The 13,191-nt window shown below is 64.5% G+C and overlaps 1 protein-coding gene across 1 annotated transcript in view; it reads right to left on the reverse strand.

Moving 5' to 3' along the window:
* The window catches only part of NCOR2 (nuclear receptor corepressor 2), a 174,502-nt gene that overhangs the window by 56,324 nt on the left and 104,987 nt on the right, over positions 1-13,191 (reverse strand). The window contains 3 exon segments of the mRNA XM_029921630.1: positions 5,266-5,328; positions 7,116-7,288; positions 8,551-8,690. Of these exon segments, the coding sequence (XP_029777490.1) occupies positions 5,266-5,328; positions 7,116-7,288; positions 8,551-8,690 (376 nt within the window).

The following is a 13,191-nucleotide window of genomic DNA, read 5'->3' on the forward strand; positions in this document are numbered from 1 at the left end:
TCCTCCTTGTGAACCACCGCACGCCAGAAACTTCCGAGCAGGGACGCAACGTGCCCTCGATGCGGCGTCTCCACAATGGCTCGCCGCTGGCGTCAGCCCTGGGGTGCCACCCCGTCCCCTCTAGCAGCCCATAACACCGCCACCCCTACACATCAACCTTCCTCAGGCCCCCACTCGAGGGGTGGCCCCATCCCCAGCTGGGCCCTCGTGAAGCCCTGCCCCCGGAGTGGCCCAGCACACCTGACGGGCCCTGGGCACTGCCCGCCACTGCCCACGCCTGTGGGCCCTGCGGTCCGGGCGGAGCGCGAGGACGGCTCCGCACCCCTGCTCCCTGCAGCAGGATGCTCTGGCGATGGACGCAAGGCGGAGGAGGGCTGCTCGTCCAAGCTCCGTGGCTGGGGGCTCACCCGTCCCCTCCCTGAACCTTAGACTCTTCATCCGTAAAAACTAATTAAAGCAGCCAGTGCGCACAGCAAGCACTTTGGGTGCAAAGCAATTAGTGGTTTCTCCTTCACTCTCCATGAAAGTGGGGGCGGGGGTCCTGCAGGCAGAGCTGACAGGAGCTGCCAAGAGGTCCGGGGCCCACCTTGGCTCCCTCAGGCTGCCAGGCTCGCCCGGGGCCACCAGCGCCTGGCCCCACAGCAGCTCCGCCCTGAGCCACTCACCTCGCCTGTCTCCCCTTGCCAGACAGGCCACCCGAGGCCACGGAGGGTGGCGGCGTGGAGCTGGGCCGGCCCTGCTCCTGGCGTGCAGCAGTGTGACCGGGGGCCTCCTCGCGCCCTCCCTGGCTGGCATCCCACCCACCACAGGAGAGACGCCGGGGACAGCATGCGCCGCTGCCAGCAGGGCCCAGGGCCCCCTGCACAGCTGGGTCAGGACTCCGGGCCAGGCCAGGCCGACCTTTCCCAGGGGAACCAGAGCCTCCCATCCCCGCCCAGCGCCCGCCTGTGCCTCCCGCCCAGCATGGCCCGGAGCCTGAGGGCAGGCAGCCAGCACCCCGGAGCTGCCCAGTTCCTGGGGAGGCCGCTTCCTGCACACGCTCAGGGCCGACTCGGTGTGAGCTCCAGGGCAGGCAGCCCTGCTGCACGCACACAAGACGGGACGGTGCCCACCTGCCCACCCTGAACCCTGCTGCCATCGTGTCCCCTGCTCCGTCCCTTCCCCACGATCTTAGAAAAACAGCCCGACTCTCTTCCACAGCTGGGAAGACCAGGATCTCAGCAGCCTCTCCGTCTCTGGCCTCTCTCCCCCTCACTCTGCATTTCAACATCTTACTGGACCACACTGCCTCTGCCAAACGACCTTTGCACATGCTGTTCCTTCTGCTGGGATGCTCTTCACTCCCTCACTATTTGATTAATATCAGCCAAGCTCATGGACTCACTCGTTGAAACCTCACACCAGCCCCATTTCTACTGCATTACTACAGTATTGGGGGTTCAACTCTCAGCTTCTACCAATTAATCGCTGTGTGGCCTTGGGCACCTCACTTAACCTCTCTGAGCCTCAGTTTCCAATTGTGAATAAGAGAACTAATAACAGCACCTGCTTCATAAACTGGTATGGATGATGGGACTTAACACATGTAAAGGCTTAGCCGCTCCTTGCACCCAGCAGTACTGAGAAGTACTCAGTGAGAAGTACCGAGAAGGGCCCCTGTCTCGAGGGAGCCCTCTCTGGCCCGTGGGACCTCCTCCCAGAGTCACTCCACAGCTGCTCACTCAGGTCACTCCCCTCCAGCCCACTTCCCAGATGGGCACATAAGGCCCAAAGCCCCTCAGCCACACAGCCATAAGGGGCAGAGCTGGGCCTTGAACAAGGAAGCCTTCCTGGAGCAAGGAAGGCTCCAAAGTCTTTGCATGGAACTGCAGGCCTACCACCTCTGAGCGCCTACTGTATACTAAGAACCATATAGCCACATGGCCACAGCACAGGAGCAACAAGGCCACGACGGACGGGCCAGGCCAAGGGCACACGGCCGAGGGGCTGGTCAGAGTCACAGGCAGTGATGGGGAGCGGAGCCTGCCGAGGACCTCACCGCCCATCATCGGTGTTTGCTTCCCCGTCAGACCCTCACTGGGGGCGGTGCTGGACTGAACAGTGCTCCCTCCAAACTCCATCTCCACCTACCACCTATAAAGTGACCTTCCTGGTCGAAGACTTTCCAGATGCGACCAAACGAAGATGAGATCATCCTGGATCAGGGCGGGTCCTCATAAGAAGAGGAAAACGTGGACAGAGACACACCCGGGGAAGACGGCCATGTGAAGACGGGGCCAGAGAAGGGAGCGATGTGCCCACGGGCCAAGGATCGCCAAGGACGGCGGCAGCCCCCGGAGGCTGGAGCGGGCGAGGCAGGACTCCTCCTAGAGCCCGAGGGGAGCACGGCCCCCCCTGGGCGTCCACCTCTGGCCCCCAGATGGAGTCCCCGCGTTTCTACGCTGTCACATACCTCCAGGAACGCACGCGGTGGGGGGTACGCTAATTCTCACCACACCTACGAGGAAACTAAGGCACAGAGAGGTGGATGGACTTGCCTGAGGTCACAGAGCCAGAAGGTCTGCTTTTTCTCTGGGCACAGGGGGCCCCTGGCTTCAAGGCCACGCTGCTGGCAGCCTTTCAGGGTGCTCGGGGCAGCACTGAGGTGCTAAGTGCCTTCGAGGCCCCGGGGACAGGTGGTCCCAGGGGAGGGCCCAGGTGGGTCGTCTGCAGGTACCCCTGCCCTGCGCTGGGGAGGCACTGGCCTTTCTTGGGTCCCTTCCTGGGTTTCTGAGCGCTGGAGGGGGGTGCTCCACAACATCCCTGGCCTCCTGCCCTGGCTGCCGAGGAAGAGTCGCTGGGGCCGCCGGCACCTGCCTCCCCGCCCCGCCCCTGCCCGCCGCCCCGGGGGGCACACGGCCATCAGCAGCCACCCCAGCAGGAATTGTCCAGACTGCGGTAATTCACGGCGACGAGCACGCCGGCGCTCATCGCATTATCACAAATGTCACTGAGCAGGGCCTCAGCCGCCCGGTCCCCGGGGGCTCTCGCGCCGCCGTCTCGCGGGCAGGACCCAGGATGAGCTCACGGCCGCCGCAAGGCCCCAACCTTGAGACGGTGGGGCGCACCCCCGTCTGGGCGGGTGAGTCATCCCCGCCGACCTCCCTTCCCCAGCTCTGCCCTTCCCAGCGGCAGAGAGGACGGCCGCCCACTTGGCCGGCTTCCGGTTCCCAGGCAACCGGGAGGGCGTCAGGGACGGAGCTGCCGTGGCGGCAGGAGACGCTGCGGGGGGCAGGGGCTGCGGGGCGCAGACGGGTGGTCCGGGGGCCTGCAGGGGTGCCTCTGGCTCCCGGTGGGTGTGGGGGTGCCAGGGGGGTTGCCTGGGGGGTATCAGAGACGTGGGGGGGGGTGTCTCCCATGCAATTCACACACGTTTCTGGCCGCTCTGGTCACAACAGCCAAAAGGTGGAAACAACCCACATGTCCATCAGCCAGCAGACGAATGAACGCACGGCAGGATGGGGTCGTCGGTGTGCGGAACAGAGCGCAGCCGTGACCGAGGCGCACATGCTCGGCGTGGCTGGACCTCGACCACACGATGCAGGTGAGCGCGGACTGCAGGATCCATTCAGGTGAAAGCCCGGACCAGCCAAACCCCGAGACGGAAAGGAGTTAGTGGAGGCCAGAGGCCATGTGACCGCTCGTGGGCACGGGGTTTCCGTCTAGGGTGATAAACCGTCTGGAACCAGACAGTGACGGCTGTGCAACACCGTGAACGTGCTTCATGCCACTGACTCGTACCCTTTTAAACAGTCCCAATGGTGAATGTTACGTTCTGCATGTTTTGCCAAAATTGAGTGAGGAGGAGGTAAAAAAAATCACACAACCTCAGTAAACGTAAACCCTCTTTTGCACCCGAGGTGCAGTCCACACTAGGACCACAAAGCGGACAGGTGACAGACAAAACCAACAGCCCCCGCCATGGGGCTGCCAGCACCCCTGTGCCCTGAAGCAGAGTCGCCCCCACGGGCTCTGCCCTGACCCACTGGAAACCTCTCATCGCCCAGGGCGGACCCTCCCCTGGGGGCCTCCTTCACTGGAGGGCTGGGAGTTTGGAAGAAGGGGGGCTGGGGCCTCAGAGGGGCAGGGGGCGGCTGCTCCTGGTCGGATCCTGAAACCCCAGGGTGGCCCACTCAGGCCCCCTCCCTGGGGTGGAGGGTGGGGGCAGGGCAGACAGCCGGGTCTCCGTCTCCATCCCGGCTCGGCCTGGAGGCCACATTGTCCTCAGAGTCGCCTGCCCCGGGTGCCCAGGGCCCTCACCAGAAAGGCCATCGGTTCCCTCTGTGAGTCATGTCCTGAAGCTCTGGGCACTAGAAGCGGCACATCGGTGGCGAGGCCTTGGCAGGACAAGAGCCGCAGGGCCTCCGTGCACCAGCTCCGGGACCCTGGCCATCCTGGCCTCACTCCTCACCTCACTGGGACAGACATGAGAGCCACTTCTCGGGGCTGAGATCATGTAAGTGAGGGCAGGCAGGTGCATGGGGTCGGGTGCCGCCTGGCCTCAGCCTTCCGGTCAGCCCTGGGCACAGGCAGGGGAGGAGTGGGCCCAGAGACCAGGGGAAGCCACACGATGTGGTCCTGTAAGAGTCACCGCAGGGCCCACCCTCGGACCCCTTGAAGCCTGTGATCTCTGGTTCCCCGCGATCAATCCGGATGCCTCTCCCATTTCACAGATGGGGAAACTGAGACACAGAGCTCGGTCACTGAGCCCGGAAGCGAAGGACCCGGCGATCCTGGCTCCCCTGACCACACAGCTGGCTTCTAAGGCAGGACACCAAGTCAGTACCACAGCACATGACCACCAGCCACCAGAGAGGACGCCGCCGTTGGCCCTGTGGCCCCACCGTGCTGGCTGCCGGCAAGTTCCGTCCCTCCCCTCCAAGACGCCTGCTGCACGGGGCCCCAGTGTGCGGAGCCCAGAGATGACAGAGGCCGCCAGCTGCCCACGTGCACAGCGTGAGCTGCACGGCTTCCGAGCTGGCTCTGGCCGCCCTCGGGACCCCCTGTGGAGCCTGATGACGCAGCCCCACAGACCCCTCCCTCTTCGGGCGAGCGAACAGAGGCTCCCAGGAGACGTGAGCACCCCGAGAGCACCCCTAAAGCAGAGACTGTCCCCCCGAGGCACCGGAGCCCCCCTTGAGGCCCACCGTGCCACCCGCTCCACGGCAGGCGCACCTGGGGACCTGGGCGCAAGGCGGGCGTGGTGGGGGCCCGCGGAGGCCTCACCTTTCTTGGCGGTCTCCATCTCCTCTTCTGTCCAGCGAGAGCTCTCGTTCATCTCCATCGAAGCTAGGAAGGAAGGCGGGCGCATTGGTGGCGGCCCCGGGGGTGACTGGGTCCCCGACGCAGCCCGCTGGGCTTGGGGTGCCGTAATGAGCCCGTTTTACAGGCGGGAACTCAGACGGAGATGGTCCGGGACCTCCACTGTGAGAGCCACGTGTGCATGCACGTGGTTGGGAAGGGGGCGCCTGCCCCCAAAGCATGGCGACTGCCTGAGGGGCACAGGAATGTGAGCTCCAGGTGGTCAGGGACCTCGTCTGGGCGCGGACTCACCGAGGGCCGGATGTGACACCCCTTGTCTAAACCCACCAGATGCCCGTAGTCCCCACTCCAACTGTGACAATCAACACCCAGGCAGGCTGCCTCTGGGGATTAAAGGGTCCCTGGCAGAGCAAGCTCTCTGCAGAGGTAGAGCGCTATATACCCCCTCCCCGTGCAAGGGTGGGGCTCTCCACGGGACCGGCTGCCCGGGTCACCAGGCAGAGCTGGCCAGGCCTCCACTGTGGCACGTCTGGGGCCTCTCATCCAAGTTCCACCAGACAGATGCCTGGCCTTGCCCTGCAAATTGCTTAAGGTCTCCTGAAGGGGGCACACGTGAGGGACCAGCTTCGTGCACTCAGGGCCTGGAACAGCACCAGGCCCAAAGCGTGTGCTCAGCAGATGCCAGCTGACCAGCGGGAGACGTTCCGGCAGGAGGGGAGTGAGGAGGGGCCGCTCGAGCCAGGAGAGGGGAGATGGCCCCCACCCCCTCCCTGCCACCATGGCTCGCAATCCCTTCCTTCCGAGGGACCCTCACAGGGACACACCGTGAAGTCTGAGCTCAGGGTGGGGGTGCTGGCCTGCCCGCTGGAGGGCCCGGGGGAGCCTCCGGAAGTTAGACCCACCGCCACACTGCGGAGGGAAGCCTGCTGCCCTCGGCCTCCGGGCACAGGGGTAGCCGGCGAAAGCCTACAGGAGTCACATGAAATTTGTGACTGAATCCCAGCTGACTCCATGACTAGGGAGGAAACGTCCTTCCCCTAAGACTCAAACAGCCCATCTGTGAAATGGGTATGAATTACCTCCCCCAGGAAGAAGGGACAGGCGTCTGGCACACACGCTGGGTGTGGGGTTAGGGGCATCTGTGAGAAATGAAACGTCACCTCCACCACCTCCCTCCCTAGGAAGGCGTCCTGGTGGCAGGGCCTGAACCTGAGCGCCAGGGCCCAGGGTGAGGGGTCCCCCAGCGGCGGAAGCGCGGGCCCCCCAACGGCCAAAACAGCCCAGAGATGAAGAACACACGCTGGCTGCCCCCCTGTGGCTGAACTTGAGAACTGCCACTCAGTTTGTCTCTCTTGCCCCCACCCCCAACTTGGGGTGGGGGGTGAGGCTGAGACCCACGGAGCAGGAGAAACTGAGGCCCACAGAAGGCAAGTCTGAACCCAGGTGCTGCCAGGGCTGGGGGTGGGGACAGTCTGTGCCTAGGTCCTTCCAACAAGGGGTTGCGGCAACTCAGCAACACCTGCTCCCTGGCAGAATGGGGGCCAAGTGCAGCCAGAGTTTCTGACCAAGAAACAGAATCTGAACTGGGGATCAGGACTTTTATGTGAGCCGCCCTGGCCCAGGGTCGTGGGGGCCGACAGGCACTAACCTTCCCAGCCCACCGGCGGTCGCAGGCTCCTCCAAACCCGGCCCACAAAGGGCAAGCCCATGTGCAGAACACAGAAGAGCTCAGGAGTCCGTCCCAGGCCACACAGTGAGCTCAGAAGCCAAAATCAGGTTCCAGAACCCTCCGTCCTCCCCGGCCCGCAGCTCACCCAGCTCGGCGCCCTGCTGCGGGGTGACCGCCTCCTCGCTGTTGGCCTCGTTGGCCATGGAGCGGGTGATGCGGCCTTTGCGTCTGCCCTGGCTGTTGGCAGTTTTCCGGCCTTTAGAGGCCACGGCCTCTTTCTCATCGTTGTCCTCCCCAGAGGTGTCGTCTGTCTTCTCCCTAAAGGCCAGAGAGGGCGACACTTCGCCTGAGCCGGAGGCCAGACGAAGCTGCAGGAGACCTGCTTTCCTATGCTCGACGGGCGCGGGCTGTCAGGGAGTCTGTTACTCGGATGCTAGGAAGCTCAATGGGGGGGGCTGGGAGGGGCTGGTGAGCAGCGAGCCGCAAGCCTTCCTCATTCCCCGGACGAGGGGCTGCGCCCCCAGCTCTCTGCGGCGCCCCCCGTGCTCATGCGGCAGACGCACGAGCCGGCAGGTAACCGGACGGGACGGCTCTGAGGGCCCAGGCCAGTGTCGCCCGCAAAATCATCTCACACCCCAACAGGTGCTCTCTGCCCCCACCTGCAGCCCTGCTGGCTCGGCCGCGCGGGGCACAGGCCTGGCCTGCGAGGCTGCCTGACTCCCCGACTCAGAGCCGCTCTCGGCGGGGCTCCGGGACCCGCAGCGGCTTCACTTGCTCGCGGGGTTGTCATGGGTCACTGTGCCTTGCAGGATACGCAGGAGGGAAGTCTCCTGCCAGGCCTCTGCCGGGCCGGGCGTGGGGGCTGCGTGTGACCTCGGCACGCAGGGCTGGGGCTTTCTCAGAGGCCAACACAAGGGGCGCAGACCTACCACCCCCACGCCCGCTCATCTCCCGGAAGTCCCTCCCTGGACGTCTGGGAGACAGAGGGTGGCGAGGCCAGATGTTCTCTGAAGCCACATTCCTGAGCCCACTCCAGGTACCTGGCGCGAAGCCGTGCCCGCCCCCCTTCCTGGCGCCATCTCCAGCTGCCTGCGCTCAGCACCCGCCCCGGGCAGGCACCGGAGGCTGTGCCTTGATCTGCAAGAACTCACGCTGACAGCGATAATTCTAAAGGTGAGGGCAGGGCCCGCCTGCATACCTGGTCCTTCGCCAGCTCCTCTGATCCCCCCTTCCCCCGCCTGGCGTCTCAGGAGACTCGGCGGAGGAGAGGGAGGAGACGGGGAGGCAAAGAGCTCCAAAGTCATTGCCTGGATTTATTAGCTCAGGAGTAGAGCTCAAATGAGCTATCAGTCTCGGAGGTCTCCAGAGGGTTTGAGGAGGAGAGGGGGCGGGGGACGGGCAGGCTTCCGGAAGAGGGGCTGTCAGGTTCAGGCAGAGCCGAAGACGCCGCCCTTCCCGGCAGGCCTCCACACAGATGCCAGGCCGCTCCCCCCACGTGCGTCTGCGGAGGGGGCTGCCAGCAGCGCCCGCCCCCCCCCTCCCCCCGCTCCGCTCCGCCCGCTGCGGGGCAAGGGCCTTACTTGATCAGCTCCTCCTTGTCGTTCTCCACGTCGGGCTTCTCCTCCTCCTTCTCGGCCTCCTTGTCCTTGTCCTTCTCCTCCTTCTCCTCCTGGCCGCTCCGGGGCATCTGCTGCTGCTGCTGCTGCTGCTGCTGCTGCTGCTGCAGGGCCCGGGACGGGGGGGGACAGAGAGGCAGGTGAGCCTCCGCCCAGTGCACGCTCCCAGCAGAGGGGACCGGCCCCTGGCCCGAGCCAGCCGCCGGAGGCTGCAGGCGGAGGATGCCCCGGGGGCCACAGCCTGGGGCACCACAGCCCATGGGGTCTAGGGCGGCCAGAGCCCCAGGGGCAGGTGCAGACCTCAGAAGCCTGGACTCAACTCCTGACTCCTCCCCTCGGTGGCTGTGTGACCTTGGACGAGGATCTTAACCTCTCTATGTTGATTCTTCCCTGTGGAAGCAGGGCTATTCAGCATGCCCACCTCAGCCCCTGGGACCAGGGGCCGAAACAAGAGAACCCTGACAGGAGTGGAGTCTAGCGTGGGTGTCAGTGGGGCCGAAGCCTCGACGGCAGGGCGAGGGCCCTGGCGGGCCTACAAGGCCAGAGCAGAGGGAGCACCGGAGAGCCCGGGACGCATCCCTGGTGAAGCTCGGCCACCTCTCGGCCCATCACCACGTCTGTGAAATGGGCAGGTGGGAGGGGCGCCCGGGGCCCGAAGGACCCACTCGTCACTGTAGCGGGCTTGCTCTGCTAGCGTCAAGGGCAAGTCAGAGGGACTCTTTTTTCATCTCCTGCCCAGCGGGGAGGCGGGCGCTGGGCTGCCAAGCATGCCCTCAGCAGGAGAGGGGAGGAGGAGGGGGCTCCGGCTCCTTCCCGGGAGGCTGCCCGGCTTCCTTTCTGCCCCGCCGGGTTTCTCTTAAAGCACACGCTGACTCTCTTGTCCACCCCAAGGTCCTCCCTGGTGGCAACTGCCAAACCAGGCCATCTTCCGATTCCAATGAGCCAAGGGAAACGACAATGAACCCCCCCAAGACGCAGTTCGGTGTGCAGTAGGAGTACGGTCATGCGGGGAGGCAGAGACCCCAGCAGCAGGTGGAGAAGGTGGGGGCGGGCAGGCTCCACTCTCTCCCTGCATCTTTCCTCCGCACCAGGAACTCACGAACCTCCGAGACCCTGCCTGGGCCCAGGGCACTCTGGGATGTGCAGGCCCGGAGCGTGGGTCTGCACACTTGCAAGGGAGGGCGGCCTGGGCTCTCCAAAGCCACACCAGTGGTCACCCCGAAACACCCTTCTCTAAGCGCCCCCTCCACCCTGTAAGAGGAGGCGAGGGGAGCAGAACAGCAGGACTCGAACCGCCTCTCCAGCCCCCCCCATGTTGCTGCCACCCCCTAACTGGCCCGTCCCCCCCCCACCAACCCCCCTCAAACACGGCGCGAACTCACCATGGCCTGGGAGCTGTGACCACCTCTCACCTCTCACACCCTAAAGGCAAAGCCTCTTTCGGAGCCGCCCCAGCAGGTGGCAGCAGGAAGAGAGGTTTCCCGCTTTGTCCCAAGACGGGCCTCTGCACACTGTCCCGGGAGGGCAGCGGGCACCAGGGAGCAGGCTCTGCGGCCAGAGAGAGCGCGCAGCTGATCGGGGAGCAGTGCCCTGCCCCGGGGGCCACCCGGTGTGGCTACCGTCTCCAGCTGTCACACTGGCTGACTTCTGCAAACCTGGGAACCTGATGCCGGGGGCTGGGCTGGGGCTTTCCAACCACAAGCAGTTTGGCATTCCCAACACCGCCTTCGGCTGCTTCTCTACCCTAACTCCTGCCCAGGCAGCATCCTCACCCCAAACCTTTTAGGGCCACACGGGCTCAACCCTGGGCCACCTACCAGGAAGCTCCTGTCGCATCCCCTGGGTCTGGGCTGGTGGGGCCTCAAAGCCCCATGGGCTCTCATCCTCAGGCCACGAAGCAGGCCACTGTCCACCCCAGCATGGCCAGGAGTGTGGCTCCCACCCACAGAGGCCCAGCCTGCACCCATGCCTCCTGCCGAAGCAGGGCTGAGCCCGCACCTGTGCCCGCACTGAGCTGAGAACCTCCCCGCGTGCCCCCCCAAGTCCTGGAGAGGCCGCTCCAGGAAGATGCCGGCACTTCCCCAGGGCTTCCTGCACACCCCACGCTGGGCTGTGCACGTCCAGCTAACCAGCTCCTGGCCCTCCCGAGTCCCGGAGGTGGTGACAGTGGAAACGGACGGGAGTGGTGACCGGGGTTCTGTCCGCAGAGGCGCCCTGTCCCTGGCGCCATGCCAAGCACCTTGCTCCCGTTTAACATCCTTAGCAACCTCTGACAGAGGGCAGCGAGCACCGTTCCCATCCCGCACGGTAGGACAGCAGGTGCAGAGAGGCACTGCCTCGCGGGCTCCGAGGGAGGGGAGCGGATGGCCCGGTGGCAGTGCACACGGTCCTGCCAAGCCCCTACTTCCCCTCCGACCAGAATCTGGGGCCTTGGTTGGTGAGTCTTTGGGCATCCCCGGTCAGCATCCACGCCACAGCTGGAACACCCTACGCAGCCCGGAGTGCCCCGCGCTGGGCGCTGCTCTCTGAGCCCCGATCACCTCCTTTGCCACCCCCTTCGCTCTCCCACTTTACAGAGGAGGAAACAGAGGCACAGAGTGGCCGAGTGACAAACCTGGTAAACAGCAGTGCCAGGACCCTTAGGCCCAAGTTAGCCCTGGCCACACCCAGCCCCTCTCCAGCCGCCTCCACCCGCCCCTCGGCCAGCACCCCCCACCCCCCACTGTTGCACCCGCCTCACGGGGAGGCTCGGGGCCCCAGCAGACATTCCCATCACTTCCCACCTGGGGCTGTGACCCCTGAGCCGGCCGCTGCAGCCTCCACCCGGACACTCTATCAAGCCCCGGGGGCAGGGGTGAGGAGGAAGGGGCGTGCGGCAACACCCGCTACTTCAGCACCTGTGAGGCCGCTCTGGAGTCAAGGCAGAGAGCCCCCAACAGGCTCCTGGCGTCTTGTGACCCGACCGCCATCTCCCTCGGTGGGGGGTGGCCGGCACCCGAAGCTGAATGGCGCCAGTGCAGGGGTACGAAGGGAGGAGCCGGGTCCGTCCTGGCCTGAAACGCGCTGTCTGGTGGGAGAGCCCTCAGCACACGAACAGCCGTCCGCTTGACCTCCTGCTATGCCGAGTCAATGGGGTGCTCCATTCACTCCAGGTTTATGGGGCAAGACAGGGGCGCCAACTCACAGCACCCCCCTCCCCCGCAACCACAGCCCGCTCAGTCTCTGAAAATCTGAAGGAAAGCCTTTGGTGGTCTAGGGCAGCAGGCAGGAAGATGGCTAACACAGTGAGGACGGACCCCTTCTAGGGCCCTGCCTCTGGGTCTCAGGCGTCCATGGCCGTGACCTGCACTTGCTGCGTCTCACAGGCAATTCGGAGCCAAGGATCTCACCGCCCGACAGCGGCACGCGTTGCCTGGGGAGCTCTGGGGAGTCCTGACGCCCAAGATGCACCCACATCAGAATCCTGGGGTGAGACCCGGGCTCAGGGTACTTAAACTCCCAACGGGCATCCAGGCTTGAGAACTGGTGTTTCAGACAAGGAACCGCTGGCTTTCTCTGCACAGCCATAGGCTCACTGGTTTCTGTCACAACTGCTCATGTATATGCGGTTTCTAACTTGAAAGCAGTGAAAATGCAAACAAATGGGCATGGTTATGTGCCAATAAAACTTTATTTACAAAACAGGCAGAGGGCTGCCTGAGGAGCCATAATTTGCCCACCCCTGGTCCAGACCAGGGCTGCTCAATCTAGACCTGCCCACGAATCCGCCGGGCACACTGAGAAAATGCAGATTCGGGAGGTCACAGGCCTGAGCCTCTGCATTTCCAGGCACATCCCTGGGGAGGCTGATGCCACCAGGTCCCGGATCACACCAAGCAACGAGGCTCCCAGGGATCCTTGTTCCACAAAACAGACCCAACACCTTGGCCACTGGCGACAGGTGATGCCTATGGACTTGGGAGAAGAACCGGAAGCCAGGCGTCACCATCTCAAAGGACTTGGGAGCTCCCGAGGAGGGGCCAGCCTCTGCTTCCCAGACACGTCAACAGTCAGGCTCAGCGGCCTTCAGGCCCGGCAGTGGGTTGGGGACGCCCCCTCCCCAGCCACAGCACAGCTTTGCGAAACACCTGACCAGATCTACATTTAGGCAGAGCCATCGGCTCAGACCCCCAAGGGACCCCTGCTTCCGAGCGCCGAGGGCAGGACAAGGCAGCTGAGCCCGCGCCGTGTGGAAGCCCGGAGCTGGGCTGCACAGAAAACAGCGCGATTAAACAGCCCCTGGCCGAGCACGACAAATGCCTCTTCCTCTCCTGGTTTCCTACTGTGTCACAGTAACTGAGCCCTCCCATGACCTGTCACAGTAACTGAGCCCCCCCACAATCTGTCACCGTCATAACTGAGCCCCCCCACGCCCTGACACCATCATAACTGAGCCCCCCACAACCTGTCACCGTCATAACTGAGCCCCCACACGACCTGTCACCGTCATAACTGAGCCCCCCCACGCCCTGTCACTGTCATAACTGAGCCCCCACACGACCCGTCATGGTCATAACTGAGCCCCCACACGACCCGTCATGGTCATAACTGAGCCCCCCCATGACC

This window comes from Suricata suricatta, chromosome 14 (assembly GCF_006229205.1).
Source record: "Suricata suricatta isolate VVHF042 chromosome 14, meerkat_22Aug2017_6uvM2_HiC, whole genome shotgun sequence".
Taxonomy (NCBI): Eukaryota; Metazoa; Chordata; class Mammalia; order Carnivora; family Herpestidae; genus Suricata; species Suricata suricatta.